Here is a 26,562-nt window from a genome sequence, read left to right as displayed (position 1 = left end):
GGGGTCCGGGGGCTGCGGCGGCGCGCGGCGCGGGCGGGCGGGAGGAGCGGAGCGCGGGCAGGCGCGGGCTGCGGGCGGCGCGGGCGGGGGCGCCGGGCGGCCGGGCGAGGGGCGCGGGCCGGCGGCAGGCGGCGGGGAGGGCGCCCGGCTCAGCGCGCTCCGGCCGCGGCCATCCCGGCGGGGCGGCGGGCCGGGTTAAGAGCCGAGCGGCGAGCACGTGAGCCGAGGGCCCGCCCCCGCCCCCCGCGGACCCCCCCAGCCGGGCAGGGCCGGGGCCGCCGCGGCGCGAGGACAAAAGAGGCGCCGCCCGCCCGGGACCGGCCTTCCCGCCCCTCCTCGGCCCCCTCGGCAGGTGCAGGGCGCGGCGCGCCGGTGTCCACCTCGCGGTCCCCTCCTCAGCCGCCCTCGCTTGGGGAGCTGCGAGGACCCGTCGGTTCGTAGAGGGCGGGAGGCGGGGTACAGAGGGACCCCCGGGCTCTGAGCCGGAGATGGCCCTACAGGAGCAGATCCAGGCTGCCGTGCCTCGGTGCTCCCCGCTCCGGCTTCAAACCCAGGAGGGGGCTTCCTTGGAACCAGCCCCAAGCGCCGCTCCCCGAAGGCTGGGGAGCCAGGGGCAGCAGTGAGGGGCAGAGCTCTTGTGGCCCACAGCCGCCTCGGGCCTTTGCGATCTCCCGCGGCCGAGCAGGGCACTCGGGGTCCTCTCAAACCAGACCCCTTTCTATCCAGCAGTTTCCTTCTCTGGGTGGATGGTACCCCGGGGTCTTCTGGCTTTGCTGCCGACCTCCGAGGAGGTTGGCTTCCCCTCTCTGGGCTGAGTGCCTCACACAGGGTGCCCTGATATTTTCCCCTTCCCCCGAATACATAAACTAGCCAGGTAATTTACATGAGGGTAGCGTGTCCCATTTCTGTCCCTCCCTTTTGGCAGTCCACATCTTTGAGGAGCAGAAGATATCTCTGGAGCCCACAGCCTCCCCTCTCTGCCAGACTAGGTTGCCCTGGCTACAGACCATCTGGCCTCTGTGCCTACCTCCCCAGCTGGGCCCTCAGCTCAGCTCCCAGACTCCCAAGCAAGATAGGTTCCCACTGGGGCTCGGGATGTCTGACCCCTGCTACAGGGTCCCAGGAGCCAAAGATGGGATAAGGTGAGGTAAGACATGAGGTCCGCTGGTGAGGCCTCGCCTTGACTTTGTGCCCCAGGCCAGAGCATCCTTGCACCCACAATGGACAACCACAGGTCACTGAGGAAGGAACAGGAGTGGACACAGGGAGCCCCTTGCTGGGTCCTCTGCTTCCCTGGGGACCCAGGGCCTCTGTCAGAGAGGGTGCTGCCTTTAGCTTGTGACAGCACCCCCCCACCCCCAGCTCTATTTTAGGCCCAGGAGAAGTGAGAAGGCGATTTCCCAGGAGGCTCTGACATCAATGCTGGGAACAGGGCGACTCCCCTTCCCCCTATCCAACCACCTGCTATTCCAGACCCAGATGCGCAGCAAGCCTGAGTTGATTGATCCTTCATCCTGGAGACATCTTGGAAACCTCCTCCAGGATGTATGGACTCTGGGGAATTAGGACCTACTGCGTGATATTCCCTGGAAACCTACAATTATCCAGGACGGGGAGACCATGCTTCTCACTTTACAGGTAGGGAAACTAAGGCTCCAAGAAGCTGCGAGAGTTTCCCAAACAGCTGGGTGGTGAGGGGCATATCCCATTCTCCAAGGTCACCCTCCTTCCCCTATTCTCACCTCTGCCTTCGGTCTGGGACTTGGAAGGGACTGGCCCATCTACTCCATCTGGCCCACCCTTCACCCCCACTCACCGAGGTGAGCCTGTAGTACCCTATCCTCACCATGCTACAAGGGCCTCCCAGGAGGGGTGGGGTTTGTCATTTCACAGTCTGGATCCCCCTCCCCAACATGCCCAAGACCACACAGAGACCCCAGTCTGTGGCCCTGACCCCCAAGCTGAGGCACATTCCTGACTCTGGCCGTGGTTCCTGGGGCTGCTTGTTGGGGAGAACTTGCTGACCCTGAGTGACACGCCTCTGGTAGCTTTCTGGACCAGCTCCACTGGTGCTCAAGTGTATGGCCTGTTGGCCTCCAATAGCCCCTTATCTCCCTGGGTTCCCAGCTGGACATCTTGACCTTCCCTTGATCATATCCCACTCCCTGCCCTGAGGCCCCTCCCTGAATCTTGTCCTCAGGGTTAGGTCTGATTCCAGCTGCACACCTTGCCCATCAGAAGGCTTGTTTCAGATCCCTCACCCAACTTCCCTGCTGAGGTCAGGGGCTGCAAGCGGCCTTTCCTCAGACTGGGAAAGGAGGGGGGTGGTGGGGATTGTCGCCAAGGACAGGTTCTCACCTTAGACTGGGGGCCCTGAGGGCAGGGCCTGTGCCTCCCTCTCAAAGAGAGGTTAGTTTTCCTGGAGGAGTGCCCCCCCACAACCTCACAGCTGTGGCGGCTCCTTTGGACCCTCTGCCCATCGCTTGTTTCTCCCGCTCGGAAGAAACCAGAGGTTGGTGGCCATTGTCATCTTGACACCACCCTTGGGCCACCCTCTGGGGGAGCTCTTAGGCTCTGGTCCCCCCCGGAGCCTTCCCTCAGGAACCCCTGACTGTCAGGAGGCTGAGGCCTCCTTCCTCTGTGCAGTTCTTCCTGCCCTTCAGCCAATTTTTCCTTCAAATTTTTCTACACAGGGGCCAAGCTGGGCTGATGTGAGGCGAAGACCTAGTCCCACCCAGCAGCAGGTGCAGGGAGTCTGCTGCCCTGATCCTGGGGTGGCTCAGTGGGCAGGGATCCTGCTGACGGAGGCCCCCCAGACCCCTGCCTAGTCTGAGAGGCCTGCAGCAGAGGCTGTGCCAGGCAAGGAGGCAGGGTGCGCGGTGGGAAAGGGCTCTAGGAAACCCACTGGGGTCCCAATCCTGGTTAACAGCTGTGTGACCTTGAGCAAGTCCCCCAGTCTCTCTGAGCCTCCGTTTCTTCACCTGGGAAATGGGGCTTCAAAAGTGCTCCCCAACAGTGCTGCAGAGGGATAACTGTGTGGATGAGCCTCTGGAGCTCAGAACAGCACCGGGTGACAGAAGGGTTCACTCACCCTGAGCTCTCAGTGTTCATGTCGCCCTTACAGTGCCAAGGAAGAAACTAGCTCCTGGCCGTTGTCCAAAACCCAAGGGACTCCTTTATGGCTTGGGGGCCTCAGTGTCCCCTCTACCCAGACTGATGACATGATACTGAGAGCTTGGGGAGTAGGGAAATGCCCGCAGGACTAGAACAAGGAGTTCCTTCTGCCGCCTCCCACGTCTCATCACCGTCCTTTGCAACCAGGAGAGGACTGCTATTGTCATTCGAGTATCTCTTGGAGGGAAGCCTCAGTCTCCACCCTCCTAGCTGTCTGGATGGCCTCCTCCTTTTCATTCACTTATTTATTTATTTATGGCTGCTCTGAGTCTTGGGCTGCTGCGTGGGCTTTCCTCTAGTTGCTGTGAGCGGGAGCTACTCGCTAGTTGTGGTGCTGAGACTTCTCATTGTGGTGGCTTCTCTTGTGAAGCACAGGCCCTCCGGTACTCGGGTTTCAGTAGTTGCGGCTCCTGGGCTCTAGAGCACAGGCTCAGTAGTTGTGGCCCATGGACAGCTGCTCTGAGGCATGTGGGATCTTCCTGGCCCAGGGATTAAACCGGTGTCTCTTGCATTGGAGTCATGCATTGCGATCGTGCACCCAAAGGCCCAAAAGCACAGTGCTCCACCGCCACGTCTGCCCAATGCAAGGGATCCTCCTGGAGTTGCGGAGAACCAGCTGTTGGAAAGTCGGGGAGCTCAGGGATGGAGTGTCTCATACAATCCTTTAGTGGCTTCATCCACAAATTTACACTGGAGATGGGGCTCTGGGTCAGCAAGCCATTAATGAGGGAAATGAGTGAAAATCAGCTCCATTGAAATTTCTAGAAGAGAGGACTTGCAGGTGTGTGTGTGTTGGTGGGGGTTGAAATAATAGTTTGTTGAGTGTTTACAATGAGTCTTCCCTGGTGGCTCAGATGGTAAAGCGTCTGCCTGCAATGCAGGAGACCTGCGTTTGATCCCTGGGTTGGGAAGATCTCCTGGAGAAGAAAATGGCAACCTACTCCAGTACTCTTGCCTGGAAAATCCCACGGACGGAGGAGCCTGGTAGGCTACAGTCCATGGGGTCCCAAAGAGTCGGACACGACTGAGCGACTTCACTTTCACTTTACAATGTACCACGCACTTCACTAACGTATTTAATTCTTTTAAAATATATTTGTTTATTAATATTTATTTTTGACTGAGCTTGGGTCTTTGTTGCTGCGTGGGCTTTCTCTAGTTGCAGCGAGCGGGGGCTACTCTCTGGTTGTGGTGTGCAGTCTTTTCGTTGTGGTGGCTTCTGTTGCAGCACAGACTATAGGGCACGCGGGTTTCAGTAGTTGTGACACATGGGCTCAGTGGTTGCAGCTCCCAGGCGATAGAGCATGTGCTCAGCAGTTGTGGCCCATGGGCTTAGTTGCTCCGAGGAATGTGGGGTCTTCCCAGGTGGAGTCTTTACCACTGAGCCACCAGGGGAAGACCAAGACTTCATTCTGACTCCCTAGTAAGGTGGCAACGACTCTTACTTCCATTCTTTAGATTTAGAAAGCTGGCTTTCAGGAGTTCGCCCAGGGTCACAGAGTGGCAGGACCTGGATTTGAACTCAGGCCTGCGTGGCTTGAAGTCTACAGGATTCATGGAGAATATGGAGGCTGTGCCTTGAAGAGCATTCTGGCTGTTGTCAAGGGTCAGGTCAGGGCCTAAGAGTGGGCACACGGGGTCTGGATGGCCCAGGGTGGTCTGGCAGCAGGTGGCAGAGAAGACAGGGAGGCAAGGTGGGTTAAGGGGAGGAGGGTCAACAGGGAGAGAGAACAGGTGGGCCTGGGGCTGCTAGAGAAAGTGGGAGAGATGTAAGACAGGGCGGGCAGGGACTGAGTTCTAGGTGAGTCCCTTTGAGGCAAGTAGGACAGGAGGCATACAAGGGATTCACAGGAGGTGGCGGTTTTTTTTATTATTGGAGGAAGGACCCTTGAAATCATCTCACAAGAACCCCACTTAAAGATGAGGAAACCAAGACCCAGGGTAGTAAAGGGACTTGTGTTGAGTGTGGCTAAATCTCCTGCCTTCTCACCCAGCATGGGTGAAGACTGGAACCCAGAAGGGAGTCAGGGGTGGAGCTACCAATTCACTGAAAGAACCAGAGTTGGGAGGTGAGAACAAGGGCCCAGACTCACATCTGGAGAGGCAGTGAGGGCTGAGGGCTGGGGCTGCTGAGGGAACCAGTGCCCGTGGTAGAGAGGGCAGAGGCTGGGGGAAGGCAGGGGAACCTGAGGTCAGCGGGAGCAGGGGAGCCAGTTTCCAACAAGGTGGGGAAAAGGAAAAGGATGCCAATTTTGGTCATTATCAGGTTCTCCGAGGTGACCTTGGAAGGGACGATCCTAGTGGAGTGCTTCGGGTAGAGCCACCGCGGAGGTTTGGACGGGGCAGGAGGTTCGGGCACGGAGGCAGTGGCTGTAGACCGCAAGATGTAGCCAGAGGACAGAAGGGAGCTCTCTTTAAGCTGCTGAATCAATGCAAGTGAAGGGAGGGGAACGAGGTGTGAACAGTGCCCGTGCGGGGGAGCCACCAAGGGGCTTGTGTCAAGCAGCACCTCGCTGTCCTGGCTCTGGACTCAGGTGGCCTGGGTTCCTCTCTCAGCTGACATCCTAGAAGCCGGAACAGAGACCTTGAGGCAGGGAGATGTAACGTTGGGGCTTGGCCTGGCAGCGATGGGATGTCCAGATATCACATCAAGTTGTTGAAATGGGAGGGAAAGGCCATATTGTTGGATGCGAGGTCCCGGGCAGACGGTGACAAGGGCGTCACGACCTGGTGTGTCGGTCTTTGAGTGAATAGCACATGAGGCTCTCAGAGGTCTGAGAAAGGGGCGCGGGAGCTCCCTACTCAAGTGGCAGTGTTGCGGGAAAGGCAGTGGGGGACGAGGCATGCCCCTGAGTTGTAGAAAAAGAGATGTACACATGAGGCCTGGAAAGAAGCTACTGTCTGGGCTCCAGGCAGAGAGGAGGACCTGGAGCCCTGGTTCATTAGAGCAAAGGCGTTTTTCTTGGGAGTGGGTGGCAAGTGCGCCCCCTTCAGGCAACTACGAGGTGGGCAGCAGGGCCAGTGAGTGACTTGAGCAGACTGGACAGGCATACTCCCACCTCCCCTGAGCCCTCTGGAGCTAGGTCTGCAGAGGGCGGTGGCACGCACACACACTCTCCCACTTGCAGGTGGCACCAGCTTGCTACCTCATTGTTCTGTCTGTATCTGCTGGGCTGTCAGCCTGCATGGGTCTCTGGAGGGCAGATCAAGGCCCTGAAGGGCAGATCAAGACACATTGCCCCATCTCTTTGCTGTTTGTTATTAATAAATTTATTTTACATCTTCTGAACCAAGATTAATTGTGAAATTTAACAGGATGGCATGAAAAGGCCAAACCTGATTTCTGTGAGCAATGTATACATAGCCGTTCTATTTCCACACTAACAACTCAGGTCCTCACCTGCATCTAGGCGCCACCCCCCCCTCCAACTTTCTTCCTCCAAAATGAGATACAGAATAGCACCAGGCTTCTGGGAGCTTCAACATTTAAAGAGACAAACACAAAGGCAGAGAAGGGTGAGAAGAACCACAGTACAAGATGTAATAATAAAAAAAAAGTGGCCAAAGAATCGATAGCAAACTCATCCCTGTCTCCAGATTAATGGCTCAGCTGAAAGAAGTGGGGGGAGGTCCTTGGGGAAGGAGGGGGATGCAGAAGTTGGCAGGTGAGCTACTGACCCTGGAACAGAACTCTGGGTGGGCAGCAGCCCCAGAGGGGGCTCAGGCCACGTCCTGGGCTCAGGGGAGGGTCAGTGCTAGGCCCCCAGTAAGTGTGACGGGAGGGAGCTTTGGAAATGGAGCAGCCGAGCCCCTCCTCTGCTTCATATGTTCCTGAGGATCTGTGTGCACCAGCGTGGGGGGCTGGGGGAGGGGACAACATGCAGGCATCTCAGAAAGTAGGAGAGCCACACGCTTGTGGGAAAGGAGGCTGGGGTGGGGGTGGGGAACACCGACAACTAACCCTCTTGGCTGAGCAAGTACCTGCAGAGGGACAGGAGGCCAGGCCAGGGCGCTGCTGCTCTGGCTTCTCTGTGGGCCCTCCCTATGCCAACCTTGCCCCTGCCTCCCGGCCTGAGCAGCTGGCCGCGCCTGCACGATCCATGGCTGGAGAGGGCAGCCCCCAGCCCTGAAGACTTGGTGGCCGGGAGGACTGGCTCCATTTAATGCACCTAGAGCTCGGCCATGATCGTCCAGGGCCAGACTCCGGGTCGGCTCCTCCTTGTGTGTCTGGTTGGCCTGGGCTGGGTGTGTAGCCCTCAGCTGACGTATAACTTGCCCTCAAGTTGGGAGTTGTCTGGCCCCAGAGCTGCATGCCCAGGGGTGGGCGGGGACTCATAGAAGTAGTTCTCTGTTGGCAGTGGGCTGGGGTTGGGAGTCAGGGGCCTGGAAGAGGCTGGGAGGTCCAGAACCATCGGGAGCAGCTGGTCCGCCTGCTGGCTGGCAGAGGATGGCAGGGAAAGGCAGCCGGGCTCTCTGCAGGTCCTCCTGGGGGCTCCGTGCCTGCAGCTGAGGGCAGGTGGGCTGGCAGCTGGCCCGGAGCTGCTCAGCCTGCTGGGAGGCAGGGCCAGGGGCGGCACCCTCAGAACACTTAGGTCCTGGGGGCCTTCCTGCCCCAGGCCAGGGAGCCTGTGTGGCCCAGCGCTCTGCCAATCTATTGGGGGGCTGCCTGGGAGGGTGAGGCAGGTCTCTCCCTGTGGGTGGTGCACAGGCTGGAGGGAGGCCAGAGACCTAGGCTCATAGCCTGGAAGGGGAAGGTGCTTGCTGCTGGTTGTCCTGATACCACAGGAGCTGGGGGTGCCACAGGGGCTGGGGGCTCTTGGGACAAAGAGTGAGGCTTGTGGCCAGGATGCGCCTGGCCTCTTCTCAGCACTGCCACCGGGGAACTGAACCTTCCGCTTGTGGCCAAAATGAGGCAGCTCTGGGCCAGAGGAGAGTTCAGTAAGTCCTGAGCTGGTTAGGAGGCCCTGGTAAGCAGGGCTCCCAGAGCCTGAGGTCTCTAGGGGGTCCCCAAAGCTGTCAGCTGACCCCTTCAGCTCCCGGCAGCTCGCTATCGGTTCAGGAATCTTGCCCGCCTCCACAGGCTCTGCTGCTGCCTTCATGCCACTCACAGTCCCACCATGCTCGGTGGCACCTGAGGCCTGCTGATGACCGTCGTTCCTCCTCCAGGGAGACGCTGCCCTGAAAGGGGAGGGCCAGTGGGGAGGCAGAGGCTCAGGACATAGAGGGTCACAGTCTGAAGCCAAGGAGCCTGGCTGCCTGTGGGGAGAGAAACACCAGTGGGTCACAGAGTTCAACTCCAGAGCAAGTGGGGGTCCTCCCGGGCTGGGGGCACAGTGGAGGCCCATATGGTGCTACCCCTCTGGGGTTTGGTGTTTAGAAAAGAGCTGCCATTCTGGGTCCCAGGTGAAAGGCCTGTTCTTGGCTCTGCGGTCCGTGGTCAGGGCTGGCCAGAGAACAGGTTAGAGGCTGCTCTGTTTAATGAGGCAGTCATGGAGGAGGCTGCCCTTTGGTGGCTAGAGAGAGCAGCACAGGTCCTGGCTGTCCACCCTGAGCCCAGGGAGGCTGCCTGCGGTGGAGACTTGGGGCTGCGGGAGATGAAGCCACAGCTCCTTGGTGGGCCGCGGGTGGTGGGTGCTCAGAGGGCTCTGGGATTCTGCCAAATCCTCTGCCATCCCTTCTGGGGTAAACTTCTAGAGAAGCAGGAAGACCCTGCTCTTCACCTACACAGGAAAGATCCAGGAATCCCCCACCCTACTTCTGGAAGGCCAGACAGGCACATGACCAGACACATGGCAGGAGTAGAGCAGCTGCTGGATTGCTCCCCCTGCGCCCCGAGCTGTGCCGTTAGGAAGGGAGCTCTGGTTGGGGTCCATCCTGATCTGATGGGATGAAGCCCCAAATGGAGGCCTTCCCTTGACCGCCCCCTATAGAAGAGAACAGAAGATGGCAGGAAAGAAAGGGAAGGAAGGAGTAAGAAAGGGACCACAGCCTGGTCTCTGCTGTCGCCAACCCGAGGGTTCCTCTCCACCTTGGGGCAGCAGCAGGAGAGCTGAGAAGGCGGTTGTGCCCGGCACCCATGGCAGGGTGGCACGGTGGTGCTTACCCGGGGAGGCTGGCCTGGAAGGGGGCGTCTGCAAAGCTTTGGCTCAGCTGGGATATGATCCGATCGACTTCAGCATACAGGTGGGCTTCCAGGGCAAAGCCCTGGTGCCGGGGGCTCTGGAGATGCTGCTCGGGGTGAGAGGAGGCGGGGGGGGGGGGGCGTTAGACTAGGCTGGGGCAGGACACAAGCAGACCACCCAACCTCACCAGGGCAGAGAGACCACCTGGGAGCAGCTGTGTGGTGGGGAAGGAGCTCACCCTGTGCAGCTCCTCGAAGGCTTCTTGGCAGCACTCACAGTACCCTTTCCTTCTCCTGGGCACAGTGCAGGCAGCCGATCGCCGGCTTGGCTCCTGGTCCTTGGCCTCTCTGGGGAGAATACAGGGTGGGGGAAAGTGGTCACTGCTGGAGTCCTCAGAGCGAACTGCAGCCCTGTGGCCTGGAGTCCAGGCCAGTGGGGAAAGAGGGACCAAAATGGCCAGAGTAGGGCACAGGCTGGCCTGCCTACAGTTGGCACCACTTGTACAAGGCGGGCAGGAGGCAGCAAGGAAGGAGAGGCCTCTCTGTGGGTACTCCATCTTGATCCCACCCATACACCTCAAACCACAGGCAAGAATCCCTGACAATGTTCCAGCTCCGTGGGAATACCCAAACCCAGGGTCATTAGACCCACACAGCTGTACCTTCCCTGAGGACTTTCACATCTTTCTCAAGCCTGACTTCTTTGAATTGCAGTCCTGCACTTGAGTTTTGATTTGTTAACTGAAGTGTAGTTGATTTGCACTGTTGTGTTAGTTTCTGGTATGCAGCAAAGTGATTTAGTTCTTTTTTCTTTCTCATATTCTTTTCCATTATGGTTTATTACAGGATAGTCAATATGCTTCCCTGTGCTATCCAGTAGGACCTTCTTGTTTATTTTATATACAGTAGTTTGTATCTGTTGATCCTAACCTGTTAATCCTGATTTATCCTTCCTCCATCTGATATATCCATCTGATATAGCAAGGAAAAGTAAGAAAGCCTTCCTAAGTGATCAATGCAAAGAAATAGAGGAAAACAATAGAATGGGAAAGACTAGAGATCCCTACAAGAAAAGTAGATACCAAGGAAACACTTCATGCAAAAATGGGCACAACAAAGGACAGAAACGGTATGGACCTAAAAGAAGCAGAAGATATCAAGAAGAGATGGCAAGAATACACAGAAGAACTTTACAAAAAATATCTTAATGACCCGGATAACCACAATTTTGTGATCACTCATCTAGAGCCAGACATCCTCAAGTGTGAAGTCAAGTGGGCCTTAGGAAGCATCACTACGAATAAAGCTAGTGGAGGGGATGGAATTCCAGCTAAGCTATTTCAAATCCTAAAAGATGATGCTGTGAAAGTGCTGCACTCAATATGCCAGCAAATTTGGAAAACTCAGCAGTGGCCACAGGACTGGAAAAGGTCAGTTTTCATTCCAATCCCAGAGAAAGGCAATGCCAAAGAATGCTCAAACTACCACACAATTGCACTCACCTCACAAGCTAGCAAAATAATGCTCAAAATTCTCCAAGCTAGGCTTCAACAGTACATGAACCGAGAACTTCCAGATGTTCAAGCTGGATTTAGAAAAGGCAGAGGAATCAGAGATCAAATTGCCAACATCTGTTGGATCATAGAAAAAGTAAAAGAAGTCCAGAAAAACATCTGCTTCATTGACTATGCTGAAGCCTTTGACTGTGTGGATCACAACAAACTGTGGAAAATTCTTAGAGAGATGGGAATACCAGACCACCTGACCTGCCTCCTGAGAAACCTGTATGCAGGTCAAGAAGCAACAGTTAGAACTGGACATGGAACAACGGACTGGTTCCAAATTGGGAAAGGAGTATATCAAGGGTGTATATTGTCACCCTGTTTATTTAACTTATATGCAGAGTACATCATGAGAAATGCTGGGCTGGATGAAGCACAAGCTGGAATCAAGATTCCAGGAGAAATATCAATAACCTCACATACACAGATGATACCACCCTTATGGCATAAAGTGAAGAGGAACTAAAGAGCCTCTTAATGAAAGTGAAAGAGGACAATGAAAAAGCTGGCTTAAAACTCAACATTCAGAAAACTAAGATCATGGCATCTGGTCCCATCACTTCGTGGCAAATAGATGGAAACAGTGACAGACTTTATTTTCTTGGGCTCCAAAATCACTGCAGATGGTGACTGCAGCCATGAAATTAAATGCTTGCTCCTTGGAAGAAAAGCTATGACTAACCTGGACAGCATATTAAAAAGCAGAGACATTACTTTGCTGACAAGGATTTGTCTAGTCAAAGCTATGGTTTTTCCAGTAGTCATGTATGGATGTGAGAGCTGGACCATAAAGAAAGCTGAGTGCCGAAGAATTGATGCTTTTGAACTGGGGTGTTGGAGAAGGCTCTTGAGAGTCCCTTGGACTGCGAGGAGATCAAACCAGTCAATCCTGAAAGAAATCAGTCCTAAATATTCATTGGAAGGACTTGTGCTGAAGTTGAAGCTCCAATACTTTGGCCACCTGATACAAAGAACTGACTCATTGGAAAAGACCCTGATGCTGGGAAAGATTGAAGGCAAGAGAAGGGGATGACAGAGAATGCGATGGTTGGATGGTATCACCAACTTGATAGACATGAGTTTGAGCAAGCTCTGGGAGTGGGTGATGGACGGGGAAGCCTGGCGTGCTGCAGTCCATGGGGTCGCAAAGAGTCGGACAAGACTGATCAACTGAACTGAACTGAACTGATCCCTCCTCCAACTGCTTTCCCCTTTGGTAACCATAAATTTGTTTTCTATGTCTGTGAGTCTATTTTGTAAATAAATTCATTTGTATTATTTTTTTAGATTCCACATATAAGTGATATCATATGATATCTCTCTCTGATTTGCTTCACTCATAATCTCTATTAAATCCACCCATGTTGCTACAAATGGCATTGTTTCAGTCTTGCTTATGGCTGAGCAGAGCAGAATTTCACTGTGTGTGTGTGTGTGTATACATATATATATGTATATGTACACCACATCTTCTTTATCCATTTATGGACATTTAGGTTGGTTCTGTGTCTTGGCTATCGTAAATATTGCTGCTATAAACATTGAGGTGCAAGTATCTTTTTGAATTAGCATTTTCTCCAGATATATGCCTATAAGTGGGACTGCTGGGTCATATGGCAACTCTATTTTTAATTTTTTAAGGAAACTCCATAGTGTTTTCCACAGTGGCTACACCAATTTACATTCCCACAAGCAGCGTAGAAGGGTTTCCTTTCCTCCACATCCTCTCCAGCATTTATTATTTGTAGTCAGTCCTGCATTTTTAAACAGCCTGTGGGGTACTGGTATTTGACTGAACAAATTCAGTGGGTCCAAACTATTCCCCTAAGGACTTTCTAAGTATGACACAAAACCCAGGAAATGGTAAAAAAGCTGATAAGTTCAATGACAAACAATTAAAAAAATATATATGCATGGTAGAAAATATAAGCAAACTCAAAAAAACACACCAGGAACTGAGGAGGGTATTTATAACTAATAACATAGCAAAGGGCTCCTTACAAATCAATAAGTGATCAATAACTGAACAGAAAAACTGGCAAAGGCTATGAAAAAGGTTCACACAAAAAGAGATTTAAAAAAAGAGAGAGTCAAATGATCCAACATAGGAAAACATACTTAAGCTCATTCATAAAGAGAAAAATGAAAATTACATTACACTGAGATATGGTTTTTGATCTATCAGACTGGCTGAAGTCACAAGTCTGACAGCTCACTATCTTAGCCATGGGGATGGGAAAATGGGCTCTGGTCCACTGTGAGTGAAAGCGTACCCTGGCATTACCTCCATGAAAAGCAATTTGGCTGTACTTCTCAAAATTATAAATGTGGGCACCCTTTGACCTGGCATTTCCACTTTTAGGAATTTGTCCTGCAGATATATCTGAACAATCATAATTTACTCTGAACAAGACTATTCACTGCAAAAGACTGGAAATCATCCACGCATATGTTAAATAAAATACGGTAAATCCATACCATGGAATACCCTGCAGTAACTAAAGGGAATGGAGACGCTCTTCAGGTACTAATAGGAAATTAAGAAATATTCAGTGGGAAAAATCAAGATCCAGCACAGTGAATATCTTGCTACTCTTTGTGAGAAGAGAGAACAAAGGGTACACGATGTACTGTCCATAAACTCTCTCTGGAGAGACTCATGGTCTAGAGATTGGAGGATGGGCAAAGAATACAGACGTTTCACTGTAAACCCTTCATCTTCCCTTTATCAGCTCCTGTGCCATCCCCAGGCCTTCCCAGGCCAAGCACCCCACGCAGCCCCAGCCCAGGCAGCCGCTGGGCTGCCCCGCTTGTGTCCCTTGTATCTTCTGGGAAAGGGATGAAGGGCCCTTGGACTTCACCCTGGCGTGTTCTCGCCTTCCTCTGCTCTTTACTGCCACAGTCCCTTTCTGTTTTTCCTCCCATTCGCAATATTTCCTGACCCCTTAGCCCCTGTCTGCTGGCGGAAACCACAGGCCCTCCCTGGCACTGGGGACCCTCGGGCTAGACATCTGCCCTCTAGTCTCCTGGCCCGTACGTTAGAAAGGTCTGGGAAGGTGTCCAGGTCATCACCTGAACCGCATGCCTTCTGCACGTTGGTCAATGAAGGGTCCAAACTCACCTACCTGCAGAGTAGGAGTCCAAGCAGCTTACAAGTCACTTCAGGCCACACAGTGTGGCAGGCCCCCTAGACCCTCTGCCTGCTATGTTTAGCTTCAAAGGCCTCAAATGTGGATGTGCGCTGAAACCACGTGGGGAGCCTGGGAACACGGAGCTCTGGGGGCCTCCATCACCAGAGACTGTGATTCTGCAGGGGGGAAGTCCAGGAACCTGCATTTTTAACGGGCCCCCAAGGAGAGTCCCTTAAGCTACAGTCCATGGGGCTGCAGAGTCAGACATGACTGAGCGACTTCACTTTCACAAGGAGACTCTAAGAAAGAGGTTCAGAAACCAGCCTCATGCCCTCTGGACACAAGTCAAGGTCTTCAGTACGGATGGAGAACACCAGATAAAGCGGATGGACACTCCCAGTGTCCCTCTTCTCTGGGCTAAGTTCCCAGAATAGACTTTGCCTAAGGAGCTAACACATGGCCGTTCCCCAGGCTGACCAGCAAGGCCCCAGCGGGGAGGACTTTGACTGGGAACCAGCCCTTGTACTCAGGAACCAGAGAGACCCACCTGGTATGGTGTGAACTGCTTGGAGTCATCGGGGCCTCAAAAGGGCTGGCGGCTTTGGGTCCCAGAAAAGAAATTTCAGGAAAGGATTTAAACTGAAGGTGGAAAGGACGAAACTTCCTGAAACACACAAAACTTCCATTTTGACTCCAGTGGGGAAGGGAAAAGGTGAGGAAGAGGGGCCAGCCCAACTCCTGAGAATTCCCACCTTAATAAAGCAGACTCTCACCTGCCCATCTTTTTTGGGCCATGTCGCATAGCATGTGGGATCTTAGTTCTTCGACCAGGGATCAAACTCGTGCCCCCTGTATTAGAAGCTTAGAATCTCAACCACCAGACCACCAGGGAAACCCCTCACTTGCCCAGCTTTTACATACTAGAACAACACTCTTATCTGCCTTACTAGGTTAGATTAATATTTTAAATTAACACTCTTCCTGTCTACTTTCCAAGCCTATTTACAATCACTGCCTCTCCCCATATCCTGCAACCTCTGAGCTGAGCAGAATAATGGTGTTTTCATGTTTTATATCATAGAAGAGGAAACAAAGTCCTAAAGGTTCTGTGGCTTGCCCAAGGGCTCATGACCTATAAGCGGCCAAGTCCAGATGGGAAGCCACGTCTCCCAACTTCTGATCTAGTTCCTCCCACCTTTCCATTTTGTTTCTTGACCCTCAAGTGACCTCTGAGAACTCTAGCCTGGCAGAATCTAAATGCAAGGATGTTAAGACCAGATCAGTGATCTTCCTGTTCCATGAAGAGGAATATTTTTGCTATGGGCTGGGCCTTTGTACTATCTGAGGGGTGGTGCTCTGAATGGAAAAGAGAGGCGCAGTGAAGGTTCTGGGCAGTCAGACATGCACTGAGTCATTTGCTTTAAGTAGCTCACATTCAGGAGACTTTCGGAGCCAGATGTGGTGATCTTTGGGTACTTGGCAGCCCCTGACCACACCATGTTGGGGTGCAGTGGACGGTGCTCCAGGGGAAAGCAGGCCCTGGGTTCCAGGGGCATATTGAGACCCTGCAGCCTCAGGAGGAAATTAACCAATGAGTCTTCTTGGGGATTTATCTGGCAGTCCAGTGGCTAGGACTCCCAGCTTCCACCGCAGGGGGCCCAAGTTAGATTCCTGGTTGGGGAACTAAAATCCTGCAGAGTGCACGGCACAGCCAAAATAAAAAGTCTTCTTGGATCCTGAAGGAGAAGGAGGCACCCTTCACAGCCCTGGTACCCCGCCTTTCACCCTCCTCGTGTTATTTTGTTTCTGCTGAGGAGGTTGAAAAGTTGAGGCTGGTGCGGCTATGTTGGGTTTTGAAGAGTGCTTGCTTTAGAACAGCACGTAAGAAGGATCGAGAGAAGGCTCAGCTCCATGTGCAGAGACACTAAGGCCCTAGTGGTGTCTTGGCCACAGCGTTCCAGTCATGACTGCTTGTACCCGGCTGGTTGTGAAGGGCGGACTGTGAAGGACATGCCCCCTCCCCCCACCCGCCTGTGGAAGGGGAGATGAGAGGGCCTCCTTCCAGCCCTGGATTCTTTCTACTGGCTTCTGAGCCACCAGCGCCAACTCTGTCCAGCGTGGTGAAGCATGGGCAGGCCTGCCAGGCTTCTGGGGCTGGGTCTTTCGGTGGCCAGCCCAAAGCTGAGGGACACAGAGCATTCTGACCCAGCAGTCTCTTCTGGGGACACCTGGGCTTTAAAAAAACTTCTGGGGTTAATTCTAGATGTTCACAGACTTTTAATCTGGTACTTACCAAAGAGTCAGTGACAACCCAGGTGGCTAACAGCTCATCAGGTTATCATTGATGTGACCCTCCTGCTAGGTAGGAAAGGGCCCTCACAGGGACAGCCAGGGCAGAGGGGAGAGGGCCCCGGGCTGGATGTGGACTCTAGCCTCAGACTAAGACTTACTAGCAAAGTGGCTGTGTCCGTGTCCCTTAATGTCTCTGACCTCAGTTCCCCCACTGGGAAGAGGATGGACTCTTCTACACGGCTATGAGGAGATAACACATACCAGGAAATGGTTTTACACAGCAAACAGAAAGCCTTTGTCAAGTGTTGATACAAGGTGGTCTGACAAGGGAACCCCAATAGCACTGCAGAGATCCTCACTTTAGCAAAGACTATACCAGCACTAACACCAGCAATGATTTGGTATTGAGGGTCAGTGTACACATGGGGGAAATGGGGAGTCAAACAGCCTGGATGCAACATCACAGACTCAAAAAAAGCAGAGCTTTGAAAGGAAGGAATTCAGGGACTTCCTTTGTGGTCCAGTGGCCAAGACTCTGAGCTCCCAGGGCAGGGAGCCCAGGTTCGATCCCTGGTCAGGGGACTGGATCCCACGTGCTGCAACTAAGACCTGGCACAGCCAAATAAATAAATATTAAAAAAAAATAATAAGGAAGGAATTCACATACAGGATTATCAACCTCTGATTAATGACCAAGAGCAGTGCCAGCTGGGCATGGCTCCTCTGATCTATATGAGACCTCTCCATGGCAGCCTGGGGCCCCTGAGTACCTTTCCTCCATGTAGGTCTGGTGGTCCACTCACCTGCTCTCATCTTCGACTTTGAGGAACGGTGCCTTCAGTCTGGCCACTGGAAGGAAGAGTGCGCCCGTCAGCCATCTGTCTGCCCTGGTGCAGAGCCTAAGCTCCTCCCGCAGGAAATGCTCAGAGAGACGAGGCTCTGCCAAAGCCCAAGAGGCTCTCAGGGCCAGAGCCCTCGCGGCCCCAAGGTGTGCCTTTCCTTTGGCTGAGTGAGGCCCCTGCTGCCATCTCCTCCAGCCTCTACCACCCTTGAGGGGAGAGGCTACAGGGTGCCCCAGAGTCCTAAATGCGCCCACCTTCAGCCTCCTGCATGTGGGTGCTGAAGGCTGTCAACCTTGAGAGTCAGGAATCTGGCTGGTAAGAGAAACCCAGCCTCTGTTGGTTTCTGCTAAGAGCCTCAGCTCCTTCCAGACCTTAACTCCTGGTGTCTCAGAATCCCAAGGGGGCCTGAGGATGGTTCTCAGACAGAATTCTCCACGAGGAGCCTGGGGTTTTGGAGGGGAGGAACAGCAAGAAGGAGAACTGAAGAGTGTTTCGAGGTCTTGGCAGAAGGACAGTTAAAAAAAAAAAAAGTGAAATCTGGTTCTTGAAAAAAATAGGGCAAAGGGGTGCTGGGAAAACAGATTTGGAGTCAGTTAATCAAGAGATTTGTCCCTTACTAGCTGGCTATCTGCACAGTTTACAGATTCTCTGAGGTATTATAAACCCCTTTTGCCCTTCCATGACGCCCAGAAGTCCTGTCAAAGGGTGAGGCACCAAAAGGCTGGGCACAGCTAGCTGCCACCAAATCCCCAAGAGGCTGGCGAGTCTCAGCTCCCAGTGCCCGAGCAGAGGCAGCCTTTCTTCCTTAATTACTTTTTTGGGGTGACTCCTCGTCTTTCTAATTAACTGACACAGTGATTAAAATCAATTCTCCCACAGACTTCCTTGATTTGCAAGCGTAAGAGGTGCCAAGTGACTTTCCTTTTTAGTTCCCACTTGTGCATGAATAAATGCCACTAACAGAGCATCTTTGGGAGAAATATCCAGGGGGAGAAACTTTCCTGCTGTCCAAGAGGAGCCGGGAGCTGGGCCTGTCAATCTGCCTATTTGTCAATTTCAGGGAGTTTGGCATTTCTGAAAGTAGTAGGCAGCTGTCAAACTGCCCACCGCAAACTGCTCCTGAATCAGAAAGAAAAGGATGCTGAACTTCCATCGATGCCCAGGAACAGCCAGAGGCTGCAGGAGCCAGAGTGACCACAGGGGTCTTGGCTCTACAGAGAAGGCCCGGCCCAGCAGCCCTGGACTTGCTCACAGATGTCCCTCTCCCACTGCCCTCCTCTCTGAAGCTCGGGCCCTGGCAACAGGGCGAGGCTGTACACAACCTGGACTTGCTTCCTGCCGCAGGAAAGTGAGCAGATGCTGCCACAGAGGGAGTCGTGGGGAAGCGTTTAGGGAGGGAGGGATGGCAATTAAATGAGGAAGAGCTCTTGCACTGACCTTTCCGTGTTCTTGACTCTGCTGGACATGTTCCCTGAATGGAAAGGAAAAATAGGTTAAGGATGTGAGGGAGCTGGGGGGGCGTCGAGGAACTGGGCCCGGTGAGCTGAGCTGCTGCTCGTCTGCCCCACTTTAGCTTTCTGCCCACGGCTGGACCCTGAGCTGGAGCAGACCTGAGCACCATGCTCTTTGCATAGTGAGCTCTGTGAGTGAATCTCAAGGGCCCTGACTTTGTGCAGGGAATGCAGGGCAGAGCAAAGAGCAAGCAAGGGCTGGAGAGCACCCCCCACCACCGTGGGAACGGGGCCCGTGCCGCCCATGATGCTCAGGGTTCCCGCCTAACACCCCGGATGTGGCACAGATGAGACTGCAGCAGGTGACACACCTGACGCCGAGGAGGGGCTCACTGGCAGCAGCCCGTGCATTCTGGGCGTGGCTGGCACTCCAGGCCAGCCGACAGGATGCGGGCGAAGACGATGCCTTTTGGTTTTCAGTACCCTATCTTACACACCCTGACTGTGTTTGTCAAAACTGGCTTTCAGGCCAAGGTCAAACAAAGCTAATGTTACAAACCAAATGAAACAAAATCTTTAAAAAATCAGCTAAAGAGTTGGGAGGGTGTGGACAGAACGAGAGATCCAGTGGCTATGTAACTGTCTGGGCCTTTGGGCCTAAGGGGGCCCAGATTCTCTTCCAGGCCACGCCACCAGGGCCAACACAGCCCAAAGAAGTCTTCAACAGGCCCTCCCCCATCAGCAGACTACACCCAAAACTTGCCCCAAAAGAGTCCCAAGTAGCTACAAAAGAGATTATTAAGTGAACAAAGTAAAGTAATAATACCACACATTTGTGTAAAAGGGGGGAATTTTGATGTATTTGCTTATAGATACTTGGGAGTTCTGGAAGGATATTTGCACAACTGTTCACACTGTTGACTTCAGGGAGGGAGCTTGGTGGTTGGGGAGCAGAAGTCAGAGGGGAAAGAGACTTTAAGTGTATGTGACCCCATGGACTGTAGCCCATCTGGCTCCTCTGTCTATGGGATTTCCCAGGCAAGGATACTGCAGAGGGTTGCCATTTCCTCCTCCAGGGGATCATCCCATCCCAGGGGTCGAACTCTGGTCTCTTGCATTGCAGGCTGATTCTCTAATGCTTGTGCCATCAGGGAAGCCCTGTTTACATTACAGCAAAACCTTAAAGATGCCCAGACCAGAGTGGGTGGGGTGAGGGCTGGTGAGGCTGAGCGTTCCACCTGGTTTGGATGCGGTCCCTCTCCTGGGTGCCAGGCCCTGGACGGACTTGTAGAGCCTGATTCTTCCTTGAATTCAGGGCTGGGTGAAGACCCTGTGGCTTTAAATCAGCCTGGGCTCTCTTGAAGTAGTACACAGTTCTAACCCCAGCAAAAGAAGGAAAAGCCAAACAAGAATTTGGAATATGGCAGCTATTTCAAATGCCACCATCTCCTGCCACCACCCATGCAATCTGCAGGCTCATTTCCAGACCAAGAACTATCCTCAGAATGGCAGCCTGGCCAGCAGGCCATGAGGACTTACCTGCAGGCAGTCCTTGGCCCTACACAGGTCTGCGGGCACCAGGGCTGAGCTGAGAGGCTATGTCCCTCCCAACTTTCCCAGCAAGGCCAGGAGGAGGTGGCTGGGGCAGGTCATGGATTTACTAATGCTGTCACAGACTTTCCCGTTTCCCTTCGGTTTGGGAGGGGATGACCTACCTCTGGCTTCTTCAGCCCTTGTTTCTTCACACGTGGAGCATCAAGAGACAGTTGCTGCACCCGTATCAGCATTTCTGGGGAGGAAACAGAGGGCTGTGGCCAAAGGCTTCCTCTTCTCATTTCCCCAGCGCAGCCCTGTCCTGGGGCCCCGGGGACTGAAGGTCCCACATGGCCTGGCTCACTGGATCACACCAGCCTTGTCTGCCACCTTCTGGCTACGTGTCATCTCTGCACCTGCTGATAATAAAAGCGCAGGGTCCTCTATCCCTGGAAAAGTACTTATGCTGGCTGCATGCTCCTTTGGAGCACTGAATACAAATCTTGAACAGGAGGTGCCTGATGACCCATAAAGGGCTTTAAGGTGCTACTGAAGAGCAGTTTTGTGGGGGAGACCAAGTCATGGCATCTACTCAGTCATATCCTTAGGTGGGAGGCCCAGCAGAAGCTATACATGCTGGAGCTTCTGTAATACACAGAAAAGCAAGAAATTAGATCAAGTCAGAAATGGCTGGTTTTCCAGAGACGATGGAACATGCCACCATCCCAGACCAGGACCTGCCCTGGCACAGCTCCCTGCCCCTCCAGCAGATCTCAGGCTGGATCTAGACCTGCCCCCTTTAATGGGTCAGAGAAAGCGCCAGACTCAAAGTGGAGCTGGGTGGGAGGGCTGGCCACTGCCAGCACATTCAAGACAACTGCTCTCATGTAAATGTATTACAGCCTGCACACAGGTGGTTATAATGTGTGGCAAACCCTAGAGGAAAGAAAGAACAGGAAATGTGGTTGAGCCAAACTAGGGGGGAATGTGGGCCTGATAAGACTGTGTGTAATTTACTCAATCTATTCTCTGAGGCTCAACTTCCTCATCTGTACAATGGGCAGAGACTGTGGTGAGGATTAAATGAGGTGCTTCCTAGCTCAGAGTAAATACCTGATAAGGGGTAATGGATATTAGGATCAGTTCTTATTCAATCCTGCTGAGGAAAGCTGGCACTGGGGTTAAAGGAAGCAGCCCTTCCCAGCACCTGTGCTCTGCTATTGCTGCGGCTGCTCTCCACCTCTGTGGACCAACACAGTAAGTGACTGATACATCTGGCTTCAGCCAGTACATGACTCAGACCCCTCTCACAGCCCAGGTTCCCAGGCAAAGTTGCCACCCTCCCCTTTGCGGCCCTGGGCAGGAAGGGTACCGTCCACGTGGAGAATCTGCACCCCCCAGGAGCGGGCGTTGCTCAGGAGGCTGCTGCTGTGCCCACTGCCGCCTCCGCTGCTGCTGCCCTGGAAAGACAAGCGGAGTCAGGCAGGAGGACGAGACCCCCCACCTGAGGCTCGACCACCTGGGGACAGGCTGGCCTTGCTTCTGGGAGCTCCGGGTCATCCATGTGCGGAGCTGTTGCGAGAAGGTGGGCAGGGGAGCAAGCACAGAGCCTGGAAAGTCGACTTCAAACCCTGGGAGGACCCTGTCCTCTGCACGGGCTGGCCACCTTGAGAGGGACGGATGGCTGATCTGGCTGGTGGCTCTGCTCCGGCCACCTCGGGACCAGGAAGGGACACGCGTGTTTATGCGAGCGGCTTGTCGGGAGAGCCTCTGTGAGGAACGCTCTGAGCCCATAGGGGGACACAATAAACACTACCCTCTTCGTACACGAAGCTACGCTGGCCACACCACCCTCCTGCGTCACAGACCATGGCTGGGGCACCGCCTGATGGCACTCGAGCCACTCCTCTGCAAGATCACACTAATTCCTCCTGCTGCCACTCAACTGTAATGGCCCTGAGTCCTCACAGAAGGGATAAAGAGCTACGTGCAAAAGACGCCCCACCGCATTTCTCCCAGGCTCTTAAGATCATGGAGTTAAAACCTGGCTCTTCCACCTCCAGCCCAGGTGACTCTGGACAGATGACTGAACTCCTCTGAGCCCCACTTCCTCATCAGAAAGGAGGCAATCACGACAGTGCTACAAGTCTGGCCAGGCATGTCTTTTGTCTCAGTGCTTCAGAACCTTCGGAGGCAGGGCTTATTCTCTCCCTGCGCCAGACACACGGGCCTCCAAGCCGGCCCCCTTGGCTCACCTGGTTTCTGATGGCCTTCTGCAGGAGCTCCTTCCCTCTGCTCAGAGGCACCTGGCGGAAGAAAGGGGCGATGGGGGAGCTGTGGAGACCACCTGCGCACAAACACACGTTTTCACAGGGGCTGGCCAGGACGCCTGGGAGTCATGTCCCTTGGAAAGCCGGGAGCAGGGACAGCTGAGCAGTGGCAGAAGTGAAAGCTGGGAGAACCTTCCAGAGATAAAGGTAAAGCCATCCTCAGGTTCGGGTCACTCAGAGGGAGCTGCAGCCCAGGTGGCCTGGAGCCTGGGGAGGGGGCATTTTGAATTCACCCAAGGTTAAGTGTTACAAAGGTCCTGGGACTCTCTTCTTCTTCTTTGTTATTTTTTTAGACCTCTCTTTAAAAGCTCACAGTTCCCAGCAGACAAGTGTCGGTCAATCCTAACAAGCCCTCTCTGGTTTATTCCCCTACTGTTTCTTTTTCTTACTTTTTAAAAAAATGTTTGCTTATTTTTGGCTGTGCTGGTCTTCCGTGCTGCACGTGGACTTTCTCTAGTTGTGGTAAGCAGGGGCTACTCGAGCTGTGGGGTGGGCTTCTCTTGTTGCAGAGCGCAAGCTCTAGAGCCAACAGATTCAGTAGCTGCGGTGCATGGGCTTAGTTGCCCCGTGGTATTTGGGATCTTCCTGGACCAGGGATCAAACCCATGTTCCCTGCAGTGGCAGATGGATTCTTAACCACTGAACCACCAGGAAAGTCCTCCCCTACTGTTTCTGAATCTCAGACTCTGAAGTCCCAGGAAAAGTGAAAATTTATCACAGAAGGGAGGGCATCAGGACGGCATGTCGCTGAGGTGTGTGGATCCAGAGCTGTGATAAGATAGTTTCAGCCCCTGAATTCAAATGAGAGATTAAAATAAACCAGATGAAACTAAAACCAGAAACTGTTGAAGTGGGCTCACAAACGCCTGCTTCCTTCGTTTACTAGACACACACTTCCCGCCCCAGGAGGTTCTTACTGGGTCCATGGCTTTCTGTGCGGGCCTGGCACGGCTGCCTTTTGGGTTGGCCACGGGCGGTGTGTCCACTGTGACCTCGCTGGGGCTGGGGCAGCCTCTGTGACTTGTCCTGCTGCTCTCGGCCTTCGCCTCCCTGCGGCTGGACACGATGTAACTTACTTCTTTGCTCAGAAAACCTTCAATTACCTGAAACCAGATCACAGAGGTGGCTGAAACCCAAAAGGCAGAAGTAGAATCATCAATAATGACAGGTCAAGGAAGGAAATCAGGTCGGCTCACAGAAGCCCCAGAATCAACGTCCTTAAATAGACCAGATGCAATCCTGTGCTGGGTCCCCGAGAAGACATCATCCCAAAATATAATAAGGTTTATGTAGGACAGAGGTTCTTGACTCCAGAACTGTAGCTCCTCCCAGCAGAACCTTGTGGGCTCTGAGTATCTGACTGGTTAGGGTTTGCCCAGAGTGAGGGCACACTGATGGGACTGGAGGATCGAGAGCTTGGCTAAGCCGTGATCTTGCTGTGAAGATGCACCGGGCCATCCAGAGGCTGCATCTGTCATCTTGACCACACTACCAAGAGGAGCCTGAAATAAAATTGGGTTCTGGATATTACTCAGCTGCCTAAGTATCCGCTCATCTTACCTGCAAGCCCTTTATGACACTGAGAGGGTCTGACTCATCCTAAGAAACCCAAAACAGTGCTGGAAACACAACGACACAACTCATGTCTGGGGGAAGAAGAAAAGATGGAAATAAACAGTAGTGAGCTGGCAAAGGCTTAATGCCGGACTCTTGGGGTGAAAGGAAAAAAAAGAAACAACCCTGCTTTGTAGTGTTTGCTGGTTTCTGTGGGGTAAAATACTACTGGGGCTGATTTCAAGGTAGCCATATGACATCCCTGAATGCGGGACTGGAAAGAGATGCTAACAATCGGTTCTCATGAGCCAGGACCAGCCAGCTCCAGCACACCTGTGAAAGGAAGGATGGATGACCTCTCTGAAGGGTGACTGGAGAAGCCTGGCACTTACTTAGGTTTAAAAAAGAAGTTGAGGTGACCCAGCAATTCCTCTCTAAGGTATACATCTGACAGAATTGAAAGCAGGGACTCGAAAGGACACTTGTCCACCCATGTTCACAGCAGCATTATTCATAATAGCTAAAAAGCAGAAACAAACTGAATGTCCATTCACATCTGAATGGATAAGCAAAATGTGGTCTGTCCATACAGTGGAGCACGATTCAGTCATGAGAGAGAAAGGAAACTCTGCTCTACTCTACAGCAGGGGTGAGCCTTGAAACCTTTACCTTAAAGTGTAACAAACCAGAAAGAAAAGGCCCAACATCAGTGATCCCACTGATACAACGTATCTAGAATGGGCAAATTCAGAAACTTAATGTAGATGTGAATTCTGGGGAGGCAAGGGGAGGTGAAATGGGAAGTTCTTGCTTAAAGGTTACAGAGCTTCTGTTTGGGGTGATAAAAGCTTGGGAAACCGAGAGTGATGGTTATACAACAGGGTGAATGTAATTAATGTCCATGAATTTAAAAATAATTAATTTACAGGGACTTCTCTGGTAGTCCAGTGATTAAGAATCCACCTTCCAGTGCAGGGGACATGGATTCCATCTCTGGTTGGGGAACTAAGTCCACACGCTGCAATTACTGAGCCTGTGTGCCACAATTAAGACCCATGGCAGCCAAAATTTAGAAAAAATAAAATAAAACTTTTTCTAAATTAAGAAGAATGAACCATAAACAATTACAAAGGCATATTTTGTCATATAAGTTTTATCACAATTTTAAAAAATCTTTAAAGCGATAGGTTGAAGAAGTATGTCTGTCTACCTTCTGTAATATGGCAAAAAGATAAATGGCCACACATTTCTCCTATCCCAACAAGTCCACTCCTTAGCAATGCCACTCTGCTGTTCCAGCTCTCCAGAATTCTAGAATGAACAGAAATTACTTTTCTAATTAGGAAAAAAAAATTATCTTTACTTTTAAAAAAGGTTTACATTTCCGCTGCTTTGGAAAATGCAGTGATACCTCTGAAAATACCTGGAAGTCACAGACAGAACCCCTCTCCAGCTCCTGCCCTTTAATCCACGAAGGCACATGGCACCACAGGGGAGAGAAGCAGGTTACCTACCCCACCCAGCTGCTGAATGGCCCCCGTCAAAAACTGGAGGTTCTTGCCAGCAGGCAGATCCAAGTAGAAGGATTTTCCAGAAAAGGGCTGCCTCCTGGCATCTGGTGAGCTCTTCTGGCATTTTCCCAGACAACTGGAAACTCCAAGCTGAGCTCCTAGAAAACAACAATAAAGGGGAAGACAATGAAAAGCTTGAGGTAAGAGAAAGCCAGGAGCCTTCGCGGCCGACAGCCCCTGTGTGGTGCCTGGCTAGGCCCTGGGCACCAAGGTGGACACGAGACTCCTGTTCCTGCCCTTGGGAAGCCCAGGTGCAGAGAAACCCAATCCTCATACATGGATGTTGGGAATGTAAAATGGTGCAGCCACTTTAGGCAACAGTGCAGCTGTTTCTCAAAAGGTTAAGTATAGAGTTAACATAAGACTCAGCAATCCGATTCCTAGGCATACTCCCAGGAGAAATGAAAACATATATGCAGATAAAGTCCATAGCAGCATTATTCATTGTAGCCCCAAAGTGGAAACAATTCAAATGTGAATAAAACAGTAAGCAAAATGCAATATATTCATACGATGGAATACTATTTGGCAATAAAAACCACTGAACTATAAGGACTTCCCTGGTAGTCCAGTAATTAAGAGTCTGCCTGCCAATGCAAGGGACACCAGTTCAATCCCTGGTTGGGGAACTAAGATCCAACATGCCATAGGGATCCAGTGGCAGCCAAATTAATTAATTAATGAAAAAAGTGAAAGTGAAAGTCACTCAGTCGTGTCTGACTCTTTGCAACCCCATGGACTATACAGTCCATGGAATTGTCTAGCCCAGAATACTGGAGTGGGTAGCCTATCCCTTCTCCAGTGGATCTTCCCAACCCAAGAATCAAACCAGGGTCTCCTGCATTGCAGGCAGATTCTTTACCAACTGAGCTATCAGGGAAGCCCTGATAGCTGCACTCAATATGCCAGCAAATTCGGAAAACTCAGCAGTGGCCACAGGACTGGAAAAGGTCAGTTTTCATCCCAAAGAAAGGTAATGCCAAAGAATGTTCAAACTATTG

At 52.5% G+C, this 26,562-nt stretch overlaps 1 protein-coding gene across 1 annotated transcript in view; it reads right to left on the bottom strand.

Annotated features, from left to right (window-relative positions):
* Window positions 1-5,018: 5,018 nt before the first annotated feature.
* The window catches only part of DBF4B (DBF4 zinc finger B), a 30,650-nt gene continuing 9,106 nt past the window's right edge, over window positions 5,019-26,562 (bottom strand). The window contains exons 4-14 of the mRNA XM_060395915.1: window positions 25,505-25,659; window positions 23,354-23,539; window positions 22,362-22,412; window positions 21,479-21,566; window positions 20,289-20,362; window positions 18,560-18,593; window positions 17,084-17,129; window positions 14,536-14,652; window positions 9,535-9,643; window positions 9,278-9,402; window positions 5,019-8,430 (exon numbers count right to left, since the gene is read on the bottom strand). Coding sequence (XP_060251898.1) covers window positions 7,431-8,430; window positions 9,278-9,402; window positions 9,535-9,643; window positions 14,536-14,652; window positions 17,084-17,129; window positions 18,560-18,593; window positions 20,289-20,362; window positions 21,479-21,566; window positions 22,362-22,412; window positions 23,354-23,539; window positions 25,505-25,659 — 1,985 coding nt within the window. The 3' untranslated portion in view covers window positions 5,019-7,430. The remainder of the gene's footprint in view (window positions 8,431-9,277; window positions 9,403-9,534; window positions 9,644-14,535; window positions 14,653-17,083; window positions 17,130-18,559; window positions 18,594-20,288; window positions 20,363-21,478; window positions 21,567-22,361; window positions 22,413-23,353; window positions 23,540-25,504; window positions 25,660-26,562) is intronic.

This window comes from Ovis aries, chromosome 11 (assembly GCF_016772045.2).
Source record: "Ovis aries strain OAR_USU_Benz2616 breed Rambouillet chromosome 11, ARS-UI_Ramb_v3.0, whole genome shotgun sequence".
In the NCBI taxonomy this organism is placed as follows: domain Eukaryota; kingdom Metazoa; phylum Chordata; class Mammalia; order Artiodactyla; family Bovidae; genus Ovis; species Ovis aries.
The sequence above is the reverse complement of the archived record's forward strand: the minus strand, read 5'-3'. Positions and strand labels throughout refer to the sequence as shown.